The sequence below is a fragment of the Spea bombifrons genome, chromosome 2 (genome assembly GCF_027358695.1).
Source record: "Spea bombifrons isolate aSpeBom1 chromosome 2, aSpeBom1.2.pri, whole genome shotgun sequence".
NCBI lineage: Eukaryota > Metazoa > Chordata > Amphibia > Anura > Pelobatidae > Spea > Spea bombifrons.
Window position 1 is genome coordinate 74,556,204 of NC_071088.1, and position 17,593 is coordinate 74,573,796.

General features: G+C 37.0%; 1 protein-coding gene across 1 annotated transcript; it reads right to left on the reverse strand.

Moving 5' to 3' along the window:
• Positions 1-590: 590 nt before the first annotated feature.
• On the reverse strand, positions 591-17,424 carry UNC45B (unc-45 myosin chaperone B). Its single transcript, XM_053454813.1, has 20 exons — positions 17,279-17,424; positions 14,405-14,566; positions 14,202-14,238; positions 13,115-13,290; positions 12,276-12,365; positions 11,396-11,563; positions 10,616-10,781; positions 9,288-9,458; positions 8,573-8,744; positions 8,165-8,465; positions 7,495-7,589; positions 6,946-7,087; positions 6,032-6,172; positions 5,412-5,539; positions 4,887-4,953; positions 4,663-4,776; positions 4,271-4,386; positions 2,941-3,058; positions 1,476-1,634; positions 591-1,186 (listed from the first exon to the last, which is right to left on the reverse strand). The coding sequence occupies exons 2-20, from the start codon at positions 14,564-14,566 to the stop codon at positions 926-928; spliced, it is 2,784 nt and encodes a 927-aa protein (XP_053310788.1). The 5' UTR covers positions 17,279-17,424; the 3' UTR covers positions 591-925.
• Positions 17,425-17,593: the final 169 nt, after the last annotated feature.

Here is a 17,593-nt window from a genome sequence, read left to right on the forward strand (position 1 = left end):
CTCAGTTTGACACTGGCTCACTCAGCAAATTATATTTATTGCTCATTATTTATTTCAGCATAGCCTATAAAAAGGTATCCGGCAATAATAGAAAAATGTCACAGGTACCATACAGGTTGTATTACAGGATCCGGTCCATGATTTAGTCAGTAAATGGAATGGCAGATGTTACTTGTGCTTGTCTCAAAGTGATTTGAGTTTTGCTACCCATGAGAGACCAAAATATAGTCTGCTGCTGTTGCTTTTTTTGTAAAGAGGATGTTTTTCATGCATTGAGGATCTGGATAAGATGCGTGAAATCATTCTGATATACAGAAGGAATATGGAGAAAGAGAACTTAAAACGGATTTACCATAATTGAGCTGGTTTCAAATACACTGAGAACGATTACAATAATGTATTGAATATTGCATTAATTTACCAGGAATACTATTTAGCTATTCCAATGTTCCCTGTTATGTCCGTTAATGTTGCCCTAGGCAAGTGCCTAGAGTGCCCTAAGGAAACCTAATTTATTGTTCCATCACATTGTCACTCTATGATGTCATAATATTATCCAAAATTTAAAATAAAAAAACACACACCAGCAATTTCAATGTTTTCCATTCATTGTAAAAAGTCATAATCTGTGTGGCAGAAACCATGCGTCAAATTCCAGAATTACAACATTACTTTAAGGACACGTGCCAAGAATTGAAACATAGACTTGCGATCACACTTAGAAAACCTTTACAGTCAGAAAATAAATAATGGCTCTTCTGGTACAAGATATCTTTGGTATGTTTACAATGTATTATTCAAGGTGTGAATGACATATCCATCCCCCACTGCAAGACGTTATGCAAGACCACACAATGGTGACATACAAACTATTTGTCACATATGATATGAATATGGCAGACATATCTTAAATGGGTAAAACGACTCAAGAAAAGGGCTTTATCAGACCATAATCTAGGCACTTTACAAGAGCTTCTCTGGCCACGTTGATAATTTCCTGCTTGCTGGGATCATCCTCCTGCTTGCCAATGACTGTTAGGATCTCCAGCATTTCTGATTCCACCAGCTTCTTTGCCAGTTCCTTATCTGCACAGATAAGATTATTGGCGATCACAATTCCCCGATGCTGGACCTGTATGTCTTCATTTAGGCAAAGTCTTTGCAAGATCTCCAGCCATTGGGTTGTCTGGAAGCAGAAAGCCACACATAAATTCATGACTGGGTCTTGTACAATCTAACCTTCATTTGAAATATCATCTATCAATATCTTGTAGGATGTTACACAGAATGTCCTGTTCCTACAATTAGTAGGGAAGCATTTTACTCTTGAGTGAATTTAATCACACAATTGTAGTTCATGTTTTTCCCTTATTCAGTCAAATGTGTAAGTAACTGTCAGAATTCTTACATATGCGTTATCGCTTATTGATTTTCTGTGAGGAATGTGATGGTCAGATTCATTGTTAGGTACTTACCACTTCTGGCATCTTCTGGCATAGTTTCTTTTGAGAGGATGTCAGAATCGCCAGGGCTCCTGCTGCTGCTCTCTGGAGCTTCAATTCTTCATCTTCCCCACATAATAACACCACTAGTTTTAGACGATCATTCCCTTCTGCCACAAACCTCTCTTGAACCTGAATGATAAAGGATTATTAATTATGGGACCTAATGGCATAAACCCAAAGTTATTAAAAGTGCTTCGAAGTATCCTGGCAAAAGCATTGGCATACTTATTTAACCAGTCACTTTTGGCAGGAGTAGTTCCAGCAGACTGGAAGTTGGCAAGTGTAGGTCCACTTCACAAAAAGGGTAGTAGTGAAGACTCAGCCAACTACAGACCAGTAAGTCTTACATCAGCAGCTGGCAAATAAATGAAAACCATGCTAAAGGACAGTATTGTTAAATGTTTTCCATGATCTGAAACTGCACAGGTTAACTAAAGGGAGATCCTGTCAAATTTAACCCCTTCAGTCCCGGGGTTTTTGGTACCTCAAGTCAAAGTCTCAAGGCTATTTTGCCAAATTTAGGTTTAATTAAGATTTTCATTTTCTATGTTTGATGTACCCACACAAATGACGCATTCCTTTTTTCTGAACAAATAAGGCTTTCATTTAAAGTCATAGAAACATGAAAAAAATGTCATTGTGAGTGCTAGTATGTTAAAGACAACCATAAAAAAATGAAACTCATTTTCTTAGAATCTCTTCTATGCTTTAGGTGCCCCTGTTGAACAATAACCCAATTTATGTTTGGCAATATCCCCTGATTACAGACATAACCCACGTACATATTGTTTTTATGCTGTAAAGGGCCACATCCATTTTTTAATACTGGCTTAACAGGTTCGGGGGTAGGGAACGGGGGCAGGGGGTTATACTTTTTAAATGTAGAGCTAGGGCAATGTTATGTAAGGTTTTTTTATTGTTTTTTATTTATTTATTAGTTATTTTGCACTGTTAGTACGATATAGATAGAGATCTCATCTATGCCAGTGATGTTCCAATGACATCACTTAGCTCACTTTATTTTTTCTATTAGTTTATTTTATTATTTTAACTGATTTTTTTTCTAAATAAATGAAAACTTTTTTTCTACAAGCAATGCTGGCTGCAAGAAAGTCAAGACGTACCTGTACGTCCTAAAGGGCTTTTAAGCAGACCTTTTAAGGACATAAATGTACGTCCATAGGTGACTTCAGGGTTGTTATTTTTTGAGTAATAGCTCAGATAATAGATCTAATCTATCTAGTTGTAGTTTATGGTGTATATTACGAGAAAGGATGCACTGAAATTTTAAAAATGAGCACAAATATGGCTCTATGTGCATTGTTTTAGAGACAAAACAGCCATTTTAACATTGCTTTTGAACTTTGTTTCTTTCTACCGCGTAGGTCTTCCTTCCATAAAAACCCTTTGTCCCCTTCCCCTACTCCACACTCACCTCTTTGTTCACAGCCAAGTTGCACATGCATTCAGTGGCAGCTTGCCGAATCTGCTCTTGATTCTCAAACATGTAGTTCTCGATATCAGGAAGGGCCTTCTCCTTTATAATTTTCTGCCTTTGAGAAAAAATATTTAAATGCCTTAATATATAATCGACCACAATCAATATCATTATAACCCCCACCAAGCATTTGATTTTATTGAATATCACTCTTTTGCAAACATTTACATTACCATGTTGGTAATAGAGACTCAATAAAAAAAACTAAAACACATTTACTCCAATCTTGGTTCAGTAATGTGGGCAGAGCATGACATATAACTACATCATGACTAATTATGTATATTCTGCCCTTGTGTTACTTACATATCTGTATGAGACTGTCCTTAAACGATACACTAGACCTCATCATGCCTGTCAGCTATGTCATCCACCCTACTGCATATTGGTAATAACAAAACCGAAAGGTTTCACGTTGTCTTGGTGTCCCTTTGCCATCCCCTTTTCGGTTTTGTTTTTCGCTGGTTTTGGCTGGTTTTTTGCTGATTTTGGCATTTGGGAGAAGTGCTTCAGTGGGAGGCAGCGGTTTACCAAGGAAGTATTTACATATGTTACGTTTGATATTTGTGTTCACACTCTCTTTGCACACGTTCACTTTTGGTTTGCATAACTTCTAACCAGTTTGTAATGAAGCTAAATATGAACACGTTCATTCTGATCCAATTTCTGCCCCAGTTAGAAAGCATTACAAAATTAAGGAAACATAAGAGATGGCATATACAGGTAATGAATCTGACCTTAATATCTGACATTTTTAACTGTTTTCACTTGACTCAAATCTCATTAAACTGTATTAATTATGTATTCTAAAAGACCAGTCCCTGCAGGCTTAACATTTCATAATGCTTCCTTAATATATTTTGGCAGGCTGGTTTATTTACTAGTGCTTGGCATGAATGTTGGAGTGATATAAAACATTTTAGGGGTTAAATATAAACGTATCACAAGTGCATGATGCCTGCAATACATAAAGGGATTTATTCACTAAGGGGAGAGTTGACAGGAGAGTTGTGGTTTTATCTCCTGACTGAACCCCAGAGAGCATTTGCTGCAGGATGAGTTTGTTTGGCCTTCTATAATGCTTAGCTAAATCAATGAGATTTATTCATACACTGAATATATTATACAGGACCTGTTTGTCTTACTGGCGTTACCTGCCTTCCCTATTGAATATTAAAGTAAGTAATATTGAAACCACAACTCTCCTGCCAGTAAATAAATCCTTGCGTATAAGAATAAAACATTTTAATGTGTATTTGATACAAACCTCAACTTGTCACTCCTCCCAGCTAGGTTGGTCAGACCTAGAAGGGCTTCAAAGTTCTGCATGCCATCTTTATCTGTGCTCAGGAGACTGACTAGAGGTCGTACAACTTCATAAACCTGTAGGACATTCACATTAGGCACATATGTAAAAAGTTAGTACAATAACAGGATGAACCCTAGAGCTTGAAACTAATACATGTAACTAATACAAGCCTCTTAAAGGGTTAAAATTAAATCCATAGCATGTTACATTTTTTTTTCTTAACCTACTGGAACAGAATAACCCAACATAATCCATTGGCAAGTCATCTCTCTTCAAAAGCACTGTATAAATGGGTCACAATCTCAGGTAAGACATTAAAGACCTGATTGCAAATTGTCCCATGTGCTTACTCTTTCTCCAGGGAATGCAATGTCCGGGTTTGATACTGCTGCAATCTTAGCCAAACCATGAGCAGCTTTTGTCTTTCCTACTTCTGTGCCTTCCAGAGCCAATGGGATCATGGCCTGCCGAAACAAAACATAGGTTGATATATAAGTACTGGAAGGTCCTTTTGTGAAAGAACACTAAAAGGCTGTGCAGTTGCTCCACATTGGCTAATTGGGATAAACTTTACCTTTCCTCCTCCTTGAGCAACAATGATGCCTCGGTCCTTGGGATCTTCACACAATGCTAGGAAGACCCTTTAAAAAAATGAATGGGTAAGGTAAAACTGACTTACTGGTCCGTCAGCATCTGCATGGTACTATTTCAGAACACAAGAGAGGGAGAGTAACAAAGTGTTACCACCACCGATAAGGAGGAATGTCCGTATTAATGTGGCAGACATTTTTCAGGACTTAAAACATTTTGTTCCACAGTGATTACTGTATGTGCGGGCTAATTTTATTTTTTATTCCTCTCTTGGAACAACCACTGTTTCACTATCTTACCCCTCCATTTCCAGCTAGTTCTGTCTCTATTTACAGCTAGATGCTCCCTTTTGATGCCACCCAAGGTCAACAAATTGAGACCAAAGAAACTGATGAAAAAGTGTTGGCATTTTGAGCCCTGTACTTGTGTAATGCAACATATCAAAATAGCAGTCTTTCGTATGTTTAAAAAGGATGGTTTAGCCAAATAATGTTGGATTTAGTCTTACCTGGCTAACTGCTCCTTGGTTTGATCTGTAAGGATGGCACTGTCCACTTTCACCATGCACGCAAGAGCAGAGATAACATTAGCCTTTAGTAGCCTCTTGACGCGTTTTAATACGAAATCCTTCTTATCCTAAGAAAGCCAACACCAACCAATAAATATACAAATGCAAACAACGGTACGGTACAATGGGTCTATGGGACGTGGCTCTTAGACGTTTAGTTACACATCAGGTAAATTATTATTATTTTTTGTGGGAAATGTATGCCACCATACATTTTAAATAGCCACAGAGGGATGCTTGTTTTTGTGGATGTAGCTTGTGGGCAAAGCTTTACCAAGGTTTTTTTTGTGATGTTGTGACCTATAGGAAGCTGTTGAATAAGAAGCTAGTCTAATTTACACTTTCTGCTATTCCTATAAACACTACTGTTAATGAATGTAGAACAAAGAATAATTCTAAGAATGTTAAACCCCCAAAAATGTAATCTAAGAAATGACATCTAAGAAAACAATCTAGATATTAAGAAGGACACTTCGTTATATAAGTAATCTCTTGTGTTCCATCATCGCTTGCAGCTCTCCTTTTCCCATAAGCTGTTCCTGAGCTGTATGTTATCTTACCTTTGGATGCTGCTCGGGTACATGCTGTTTGGAGAACTTTGCCAGTTGTACCAGTTCAGGTATGACCTCCTTCACATCATAACTGTTTGTGCAGTTAACCAGGGTTGTGGCCACAGAGTAAAGGATTGTTTTATCACTTGTCTGAAAGAGGAACATGCAAAAAATGAGAGCGAGGTCTATTCATACCTTGCGAAGCGTGCTGGCTATTGAAGCTGAGGGCCGGGATACGATGTCTTATGCCGGCACTCAACGCACTGAAACAGAGGTCTTATGAAAGGTGATTGCCAGAAAAAGTAGCAGTAGAGAGAGAGCGAGAGAGAGAGAGAAAGAGCAAAGCGAGCGAGAGAGAAAAGGAGAGGGAGAGAGCGAGAGAGATATAAAGAAAAAAAGGAGAGATGAGCTAAAGAGAAGGGGATAGATAATGAGAAAGTGGAGCGATAGGGAGAAAAAACGAGAGATAAAGAAAAAGGAGGGATGAGCTAAAAAATACTGTTTGATTTAAATTTGTGCATGACTTTCAGGTGGACATTTTTATTCTATTTTATTTTTTTAATCAATGTAGGGGGCAGCACAATGTCTTGGGCCAACCTGAACCCAAAGCAGTTACCACTCGACGGCACAACACCTGAGAGGATCGCTACTTGCACATCCATTTCAGGTCAATCGCCTGCAAATAGTGAATAAGCTGGTACATTTTGCAGTACTGTCCTGCTTGCATTTTTATTATATAAAATATAGATGCATATATATATATAAACATGTAATTGTTAGAACACTGTAACTGCACACATTACAAAAGGGTAATTTCAGGGAACACTGCAAATTTTAATCTCAAGATTAATATCTTAAATTATTAAACAATACATATTTTTCTTCAAAATAGAAGTGTTTTTTAATTGCATGTTCTGTCTGACCTTAGATAGTTCAAACATGGCCTGCATGGCTTGCTCATCTTCTACAAAGTCATCCTTCACGTCAGCATCTAACGTCAAATAAGCCAGACCTTCCACCGCCCACTTCCTGGTCTGTATGTCAATGCTTGGGTTACACAGCCACCTTGGGGGAACAAAAGGCATAAATAAGAGGCCATTTGGACAGCTTTATACATCTTCCCACTTATTACATTAATAAATTAAAGAAAATGGGGTGACCAAAAATAATGTGAAATCCTATAGCCAGGGTAACAATCTACTGCAGACAAACAAAAAAAAACAGATAACCCTGCGCAAGATGACACAACAATGCCGTGAAAACGTATTGGGCGCTCTTTGTGAGTTTATAACTTTTTTTTTTTATATATATTTTATGTACTGTAGTTACTTGTTCTCCTGTGTCCCTGGGTAGGCATAGTATTTTTGGACATATCCGCAAGCCTTTTCTTTAAGTTCACCACTATTGGGTGTTTTCACTGTTGTCAGTTTTGAATAATGCAAGATAGCGTTCAAATTTGTGTTCAAACTTACTTTCTACATTGCTTGGCTAGTTTATCGGTAGATCCTTCTGCAAACTGTCGTAATGCATAGTCTGTACCACCAGCAGATCCTAGTTTGCAGAGACCCTGCAACACAAATGATGCATCATATTATTTCCAACCTTAATAATTTTTACTGAAGATAAACAGGAAGAGTAGACACGTTTTCAACTACCTAAAGGAATCTATGGATGTATTTTTCCAGCTTTCTCATCACTCCTTGTAACCAGAAACTTGGGTGAGGGGGCATTACATAATCATATCCCTTCACCCTTAACTAGTATTAGAGTCAACCCACATATTGATACATGGCAAGGAAGGTCATGCCCTGGGACATTTTCACCATGGTTCTGTTCTTGGAACTGTCCAATTAAGAAGTAAGCAGGCAAACAAAATTTCCCATAATATTCATGAAACATTTGGAGTAGTTTACAAATATTGGGATATCTAGTAGCAAATATAATCAAAAGCTGCTAAACGCAACACTCAATAATGCATTTTTCATAAGATGTCCTTTTTATTGTCTTCATTCTACACAACATAATCATTTTATGGTTAATAGCTGTCCTTGGATTTTCAAATGGTATCCCTTTAACCAATTTCCTTCTTATTTTGAGGGAATATATATGTTCCAGAAATATATTTCACCACCAACTACTCACCACCAGAGCACGTATTTTTATCTTTTCATTCTTTGTCTTCTTGTAGATCTCCTTAAGCATGGATACTCCATTGGTGATGATAAAGGTAGCACGGCTGAGCTTGGTGGAAGCATGAATTATGGCTTCCACTGCAATCAACTGGTCTATCTCATTATCTGATCCGGTTAGTGCTACCATCATTTCTAACACCCCCTGCAAACCAAGGAGCTTGTTGCCAAGATCAAAGGGGCCCTGCAAGATTCCTGATAAAGTCTGGATGGCATGCAGGTTCTTCTCCATATTTTTGGGGTCAAAGTTTCCACTGTAAGAAAGTTTAAAAACAAATATTTAGGAAATAAAGCACTTTAATTACCATATATTTCAATTCTTATATATGTCAGTTTTCTGTATGTGACCGTTGGAACTTACGTTATATACTCCTCACAGAGAATTCTGAAGTTGTCTCTCTCTGGGTCAAACCTCAGATCATCGTACAGCTTATTTATAAGAACAGAGGCATTTATTCGCGTGTTTACAGTCAGAGGCAAACAATTGGGTAATTCCGGTATCTGTCCCAAAACTTTTAGAATCTTTTTCAAACCTAGTAGAAAAAAATAAAGGGGTAGAGTTTTGGGGATTTTATTGTTTAAAATGCACATGTTGAAAATGACATTATATATGAAGCACTATATGGGCAGTGGCAACCATTAAATTAAATAAGTAATCTAAACATACAAAGGTTTTTCAGGTGGGATAGATCCACACAAAAACCCTGGAGCCCTCAGTTGGACAAAAATATAAGTGGATTGAATTTAATATGGTTGGGATACTAGGCCATCCTTAGATTAAGAATCATAAAATATATAGTTCTACAGAGAGAAAAATCTGTTATTAATAAAAAATACAAAATAACTAATAAGTTGAATATGGTTTAGCAATGTTTCTTTCACCTCTATAAAGTTTTCTTATTGAATGTGAAAATACTGTATTTACAATATTTACATTTTTGTATTTCTTTTAGATTAATGTTTGGACCAAACAACAAATGTTAAGATTTTTCAGAATTTGATGTTGAGTGCATTTATTTCTATCAGCATACACTTGACACATCTCAGTTCCCAACAAATTTGGTGCCAAGTCTTACCTGTGTCCACCACAAAAAGTGTCTTGGAATTATCTTTAATTGAGAGGTCACTGCGAGGGATGTTCTTATTGAGTAGGTTCAAGGCTTGATCTCTTCCATGCCCTGACACCTTCTTACTTCCAAGCATATCCAACAAATCGGTGGTGATCATCCTCAGATCTTTTTTACTGTCTGTAGAAGAAGAGCATTCTAATGAAGACATTGTCTACATGCATCTTGTTGTTCACACGTAAATAAGGAAGTCTGTGTTAGGATAAGACGCTAATGCTTATCTGGGTATCTAAATCACACATTTCTAGTTAGATTAAAATACATGAGAATACAAATAACAAAGTTGTGGTGATCTGCAAGATGATTCAAATAACATTAAGGTTGCTGTCAAATCTTTTTTTTAGCATTTCATGTTTTTTTGCTTGGAAATTTTCCTAACATTTCTATTTTATTATTTATCATATTGATTTATCTACTTGTTTTCTACCAATAACATAGTGCAATGGTCTGTCCTTGAATCATTTCCGTTTTTTTTTAATCATGCAAAACTCAGCTATTTTTCACACTTTTGATCATTGAACTATTGTTACTTGTTACTGATAACACCATATTTTTAGAAAGTGACAATACAAAAGAACCATTTGGCCCATTTTGTCTTATTGTTTCTACAGGATAACTTTATGCACATCTCAAGCTTTCTTGAATCACTCTACTGTGTTTATTCCTTCCACTGGATGCCAATTCCAGGTATCTACTATCCTTTTGGTACAATAGAATTTGTCTAACACGTTCCCATAGCCTTCCACCCTCTAATCAAATTCATTCTAGTTCTGCCATCCCACTTTTTTTAAATAAGTAACCTTTAACCCTTATGGTTTTATCCTGTTTCCTTTTGCTTTTCGAGCTGTACATATTTAAGTTGCCAAATACATTTAGATACATTTTGCTAGTACCGTTTTAACTATCCTTTTTTTTTTGAGTTCTCTCTCCAGAATTGGACACATTATTCTAAATGAAAATAACACATATCTAACCCCAAATTGTTCAAAAGACCAATGGTTGTGAGAATCAAGAGCAGCCAGTTTGTTAATTTAACATATGTATTTGGATTTTGATTTTGAGTAATTTTACTCTTATCCGAAACATAATCCTTTACTGCTACCGTTAGAAGGCTAGCTAGGCATATTCTACTTCTCATGGTAGCATGGCACAGACTATGAATATACAGTTCATTTAAGCCAATATAAAATATTAAATCAAAGCAATATACAGACTAGGTATATATACTTCAATGATCTGTCTTATGAACCAATCACATTGACCTTGTCTTGTCTTACCTAATACCACAGCTTCATCCTTCCCATGGACTTTCTTGTCCTCTCCGGTTAAGGAGTCCACAATGTTCTGCACCAAGTTGCACGTTGCTAAAGCAATCTCCTCGTTGTCCACAGCCATTATACTGCAGATTCGTTTAAAGCCTACAAGGTGTAAGATGGCTGTTGCCTTCACCAGAAAGAAGAACAAAAAAAGTGTTCAAAATGTAAAGTATTTACACATACCAACAATTACGTTTTCAAACTATTCATTCAATCAGTTGCAGAATAGATAGATAGATAGATAGATAGATAGATAGATAGATAGATAGATAGATAGATAGATAGATAGATAGATAGATAGAGAAATAGAAGGTTAAATTAATTTGTCAATTTCAAAACGTATTTTATTTATTTGCAGGAGAACCCTCTTCCCCTGGTAGCAGTTTTCTTTTTTGTGGGTGTTGGACCCAGAGGACAATATATTGATCTATGTAAACTATTAATGAACTAGCAAAGAGTATAAAAAAACTATATATAGTTTTGGTGACAGTTTGGAGATTAAAGTAGACCTTTTAGTCACAAACATTTAGATTACAAAGTCCATTGCAATTCCCTAGACACTTTTCCTTACCTTAGGTTTGTAGTAGCCTGTATTTGTAGTCTTTACTAGTTTGCTAGCTCTGTGCACCAGCATCAAAGACAAAGGCCGATATATAGAGTAAAACAAGTGTGCCATAAATGTATATTTACTATAAACATTATGACACTATGACACATTTAGGCTCACATATAATGACTTACCCTTGCCCTGTGTCCGGTACACATTCCAGAAAGTGTCCTCACTGCCGATAAAATCAATTCTGGGTCTTTGGTTTCTACCAGCTGCAGGAGCAGGTTCACACCGTTGTTCTGAAAAATTCTCTCGGCACCTGCATCCTCCCTGCCCAGGACTATCAGGTTGTTGGCAGCCTTGCGTAGGGTAACAAAAAAAACCAGGATGAACATATTACAAATCAAAAAGATAGCGACTATATATTTTGGCACATAATTTGACATTTATTTTAAATTATGCAGAACTTTATAATTATTAGACCATCTAGAGTGTATTACGTTTGTTGAGGCACCCCATGCAATTCTCTTGTACATTGGGTCCACATTAAAGGGGAACTCCCATCAAATGTTTTATAACTAGTATCAGATTTTCTCATTTGAAAGGTTTCCCTTTTTGCATAATAGAATGTTAGCCATTTGGAAGTGTTTTAGCTCTGTTATCTCAGCCCAATCTACTAGACAAACACCCTGACTCCTTATCACGCTGTCTGTAGTAAACAATAGATTGGCTCTTAATCATCCAACCAAACAATCTGGCTAATAAAAGTCTATGGAGGAACTGACTTCATCAGCAATACCATAAAGAATAAGCTTAGTGTGGTGATTAAGCAGGGAAGGTCACACAAAATATCACATGATTGGGAGCAATGGCAGTCTCCAGGCCTGCAGACAAAAGAAGTTTATAGGAACAAAATGACATACCGACATGTTAATGTCAATGTGCTCTATACAGCACTGTATATTATGATCAAGTAGAATTTTGGTTCAGTTTGCCATCTACGATGATGAATTGGCATTCTGTCCCTACATCTGCACTCATGAAGTTTCAGAACATCTATTACGTTTTTACCTTTTCTCGTTTTTCTTTTTCACTGTTGGGGTCCAGAAGTATCTCAAACATCTTTTGAGCCCGGGAGTCAGTAGAGAACTGAACACGGAGCTTTAAAAAGAGCAAAAAAACCAAGATAAGCGTTGTGACTATTTTCAGATGGTCTTTCTCTCTACTGTATAATATGTATATTAAAGCTGTCCTTGTGTAAACTTTATTCCCCTAATGCAGTCTGCTATTTCAATAAAGTATTCAAATCCACATCATTAGTAAACTTAGGGACTGATATGAATAGTTAATATATGAGAGCAGTTTGTCAGGGAGGCTAAAAGGCGAAATGGAATGCTGGTAGAGGCTTCAACAAAGCAATATGGTGGCTTACACACAGGACATCTTAAAATCCATGGATCCAAAAAATATGTTTATGTAGGGATAACGAATTCACAGACGCAGAGCTGTAATGGGATCCGGAAACATCTCTCTTTAAACTTAAAACAAGAAAGACTCATAAAACAAGACAGATGAAACCACCAAGCTGCAGCCTGTGGAGCCATTTTGTTTTTCATTCTATAAGTGGGAGAGTGTAAAGTAGTTTTTGTTGCTAGTGCAACGTATGAATTGAACATGGCTGATTCTTGAATCTTTGTGGTGCTCAAAGTAAAATAATCTTTGTCTGGAAAAATGCAACAGATTTAGAATACGCAGAAGTGATTATTGATATGTTATGCATTATAGTCAAGCCACTGTGTTAAGTAAAGAAGCCTAGAGGTGAAAGAGAATTGGTCGTGGTTGAAACTTGAAAGTTAGTGGTGCTCAATTTCCTTAAAATAGTCTTTTTTAAAAAAAATGCAAAAAATTACCTTCTCCTGGATGTCGGTGCCCAGTCTGTGCAGAGTTTCTCTGAATGTCAGATTTTTTGGCTCCAGGGTTGCACACCTCTGAACATCCTTAAAGGCTTGGTCCAGCTTTCCAAGTTTCTCTAATGCCTGACAACGCCTGTACAAGGCTTTGATATCTGACCCATCTAGATCAATAGCTGGTATCAAACAAAACAAAATAAAATAAGGGCTTCATGAAATCTACAACTGAAATATTGAAATAATAAACTCTTTGACGTATGATCTATCACTAGTCTTCTGTGACCAAAGATAGTCCTTCAGATGTTATCAATGCTGCCTATACTAATGTTCATATGGATATATCACGATAACAGTCACTAGATGGCATACAAAGAAAAGAGTTGATTTATTATAACACCACATTTATCCAAATAAAATTGGATGTACTGGTTTTGTTTGTGTCTCTTACAACAAACATAGCTCCTTGGTATCCTTTTAGCAGGACTGTCCTGAATGGGGACCCAAGATTTACTTTCCAGGTCTGCCTCTCAGCTGTCTTGCCTAACACTGCGTAAAACAGCTGAGACAAGCCACTGAAGCCTTGTGGAAACACGTGCACACCTGACTGACATACTAACTTTAGACTCAGGGACGGTCTTAGCAACCGACGTGTAAGGCAGCTGCCTGGGAAGCCTGAAACAGAGGAGGACCGACAATGGAGTATTCTTCCTAGGGTGACAGGCTTTAAGAGGTGGCAGCCATCGGGTTTACCTCAGTCCAAACACCCACAGAACTTAGTGCATTGAGTGGCTCTTTCTTCCCTTGTCCTTCCTGGACTGGTTTCAATGACACCCCCATTCCCTAGCAACACCCCTGTGCTGATTCAAATTTAGGAGCGGCCACATAACTAGCATACGGCTACCGAGCTGACATTCACCACTGCCATTTACACAATTCCGCAGAGCAGTTTCACGGTTATGTTGTAGCCAAGAGTCACGACTTGTCTGAATTAAGGATCATAGAATCGGACAGCAGACAAGAACCATTTGGCCCTTTTAGAGGTCTGAGCCTCTTTAGTTGTGAATCTAATATTTATCTTAACACCTACCTTTTGTTGCATCTGTTGCTGCCTGTACATAGTTTTCCTGTTTTAAAACAGAGAAAAACAGTCAAAAACCTGCTATGTAACTATGTACCAACCTAGTATTAGTGATCATTTTATGTCCCTACTTCAGACATTTAAACAATACTTTGTTGTGACAAAAACAACCTATAAAAATATCACATTCTGCACTAACTTGTGTTTCTTACCTTTTTCAGATAACACGCTGACCTATTACGATACAGAACAGCCAACACCTTCTTATCTTTTACAAGTTTAATGGCTTTGGTATAAGAATCAATCGCTTGATCATAATCATTTGCTTGGAAATACTTGTTTCCTTCTTCTTTTAGTTGATTCGGGTCTTCCATCTAAAAAATAAAACGCATTAAACACATAGTATAGAGTTACTTAGCGCGACACGATTCTTGCTGTAAAACATTTGTGGTAAATAGCTCAGTTATAGTCACTACTAAGTTCTTTACATACTGTAGAACACGGCCCGACTGAGATCGACTACGTAGCCCTGGCACTTTAAGGCCAGTGGCCGCCAAATGCCGAAGGTGCATACATTGTGTCACATGATGTGTTTCTATGGTCTCAGAATAAAGCATATCCAGCCGGTCCCCATACACTGCAAAACCTGAACTGCCTTTGGAGCCGCAGTTTCAGTTAAGTATTTTGCCCTTTCGGCCACCGACTTGATGATGCTCAGTCAGCTATGGCTGTAACCGTTGATAAGGTGTTATGTCTTTACTGATTTTCATATTTCTAAACTTTGCCAGGTCCATGTTGGCTGTTATTCACCTAATGTACTTAAAGATGCATTCCAGCCATCATATGCACTTTGGTGCTCACGGTCGCAGAGTTTCACCTTGTAGTTGATGTTTTATTTTGCATGCAAGTGCTTAGAGGAATTAATCTATATAGCTTCCTGCTTAAATAAAATGTTTGTATATTTTATTTATGTAATACTAACAAATGTACTTAATGGAAGGTGTAAAAAGTGCAGCCATGTAGTAAGTACAGTAGTCCTACAGAGACTTTGAGAGACTTTGAGTGCAGTAGGGATAAGTAGTAGTAGAGAGTGGGTAGATGTATAAGAACAATTTACAAGAGCTCTGATTTTGTAAGATTTTTGAGTTCAACAATAGAAAGTGTTCTTTAATCTACAAAAGACTGACATAGTTAGCTGGATCCAAGGGATAGGAATAACAGTGTAGTGTTTGTAAAAACCCAGTGGTATGTCAAAATGTTGCATCTGCAGGTATTAACAACTCCATCAAACATAAGGCTGCTACCATATCTCCAAATTAGGTAGCTGCTTTACCCTGCCGATCATTATTGAGCCATCGTAAGACAGCTTTGCATTCATCACATTTCATAGACACAGAACTTGACAGCTGATGAGAACCATTTGGCCCATCTATTCTGCCCATTATTTCTACTGTGAAGACTCAAACCTTAATAGGTTCTTGGTCCTTGGTCTTGTCTTAGATTCAAAATAATCTTATGTCCTTCCATGAATTTCCCCTTAACTTCTACTTCTTTTGCTGGTTGGCTGTTCCAGTTATCTACCATCCACTCTTACATCTTACCCTCTAGTCTAGGGAAGATAAGATAAAAATGCTAAGATCAGCCAGGCCTGGTGTGGTTACCCTGCAACACACATAGAGCTCCCACAGCTGTAGCTTATGTGTCGGGCTGATGGACGGGTGACCATTTATGGAAAGCAAGCTGCTGCTGGTCCATGTGTTACTGTCACCTGTCACTGCTGAAACCACACAGAGCGTACCCCTCCTCCATTCAGCACTGATATACCAGGCTATTCCTGTACTCCACCATCAACAGGTTAACTCATAGTAGACACGTGGAGCCGTTGGCAATTTATATATCTATATATATATATATATGTATAGATTAATATAGTGCCTGTGGATTACTGCTTTAATAACGTTCCATGGAATCTAAAGTAATTCTGGAGAAATATTTTATATGATTTACTATTGGTTTTGTCTTTTTATGTAGTGAGTGTCCTTTGTTATTTGTTAGTATTATTTATTGTTTTATATAGCACCATCAAATTCCGTAGTGCTGTACAAAGGGTAGACAGGACATAAGAATTGGTATATACCATAACAAGATTACATACAGAAAGGACAGGTGTGTTATCAAGCAAATTCTAATTTAAATGTACCAAAGAAGAGATTGAATACCATGTATTCCAGGTTAAAACCGGAGTCTTTAGCGGAAGTTGATACAGTTGATTGGATCAACAATAAAATAAAAAACATGTAAAGTTACATTAGCTTTCAGGATACTCAGGTCTCATCTTCACATGTAAACATTCAGAGAAAAGTAGAGAAATTATGGACAAAGCAATTGCCGTATACTGTATGTATCAGAGACAAAAGCATTAAAATCAACCATATGCACAATTAAATACTGTATTGTTAGATCATGGGGAGTTGTAAATATGTGTAATAAAGCAGAAAAGTTATTAAACTTTTTTGATTACTTACAACAAGGTCTGTAAGACTTTTGAGAATTAAATCATTAGATACATTTTTATATTTATTTTCTTATCACCGACAAAACTTTGGACCGCATGCAGTTATGTCTGGTATACCTTCGAGGTCCTCTATGCGATGCACAATGTAAAATCACTATATGGTTCGGTGTTGTCACATACAAACAGTGTCCACATATTATCCTATGATTGCTACAAATATGAAATATTTTCAACATATGAAAAAAAACACATTATTTCCCCCTTTTCTTTACGTTTAGAATATATTATGGTCAGATACACCATGTGAAAAATAAAACAAAAACATCATGCTGTTATAATGTTTTCCACTAGACATGCTAAAATATATGTCATTTTATTAAAATGAAACAAAAAAAATAAACAAGTGTTTTTACAAATGGTTGTAACTTGACAATACTGCTACAAAGGCATCTTCTCATACAGTGATAACAAAGTTATTTGCAAACCAAATCTATAGAAACTTGGATGCAACTTTTCATTGTGTACAGTAATTCTAGATTCATTCCATTCTATACTACATTGAATGACATACCTTGTGCTCTGGAATCCTTGTCTTCAGTAGGTCACCCTTTTCCCTTCTGTTGCTAAACTTCTTTGTGGTTCTTTGGTATGATGTCCCTCCTCTGTGTTATATATAGATCTCAATGAACTGGTCCAGCTCGGTGGAATGCTGGGTCACACTAAAGGCAGAGGGGGTGTCCCTTTTCAAACAAATGTTCATGATTTACTAGATAAGGTTGAAAACACTTAAACACTTAGAAACTCTAAGATACATTTACACCATCTCCCCACTAAATAATATGTGTATTTGAAGTATTTCTGGACTTGTTGGCTCTCCTTTTACATT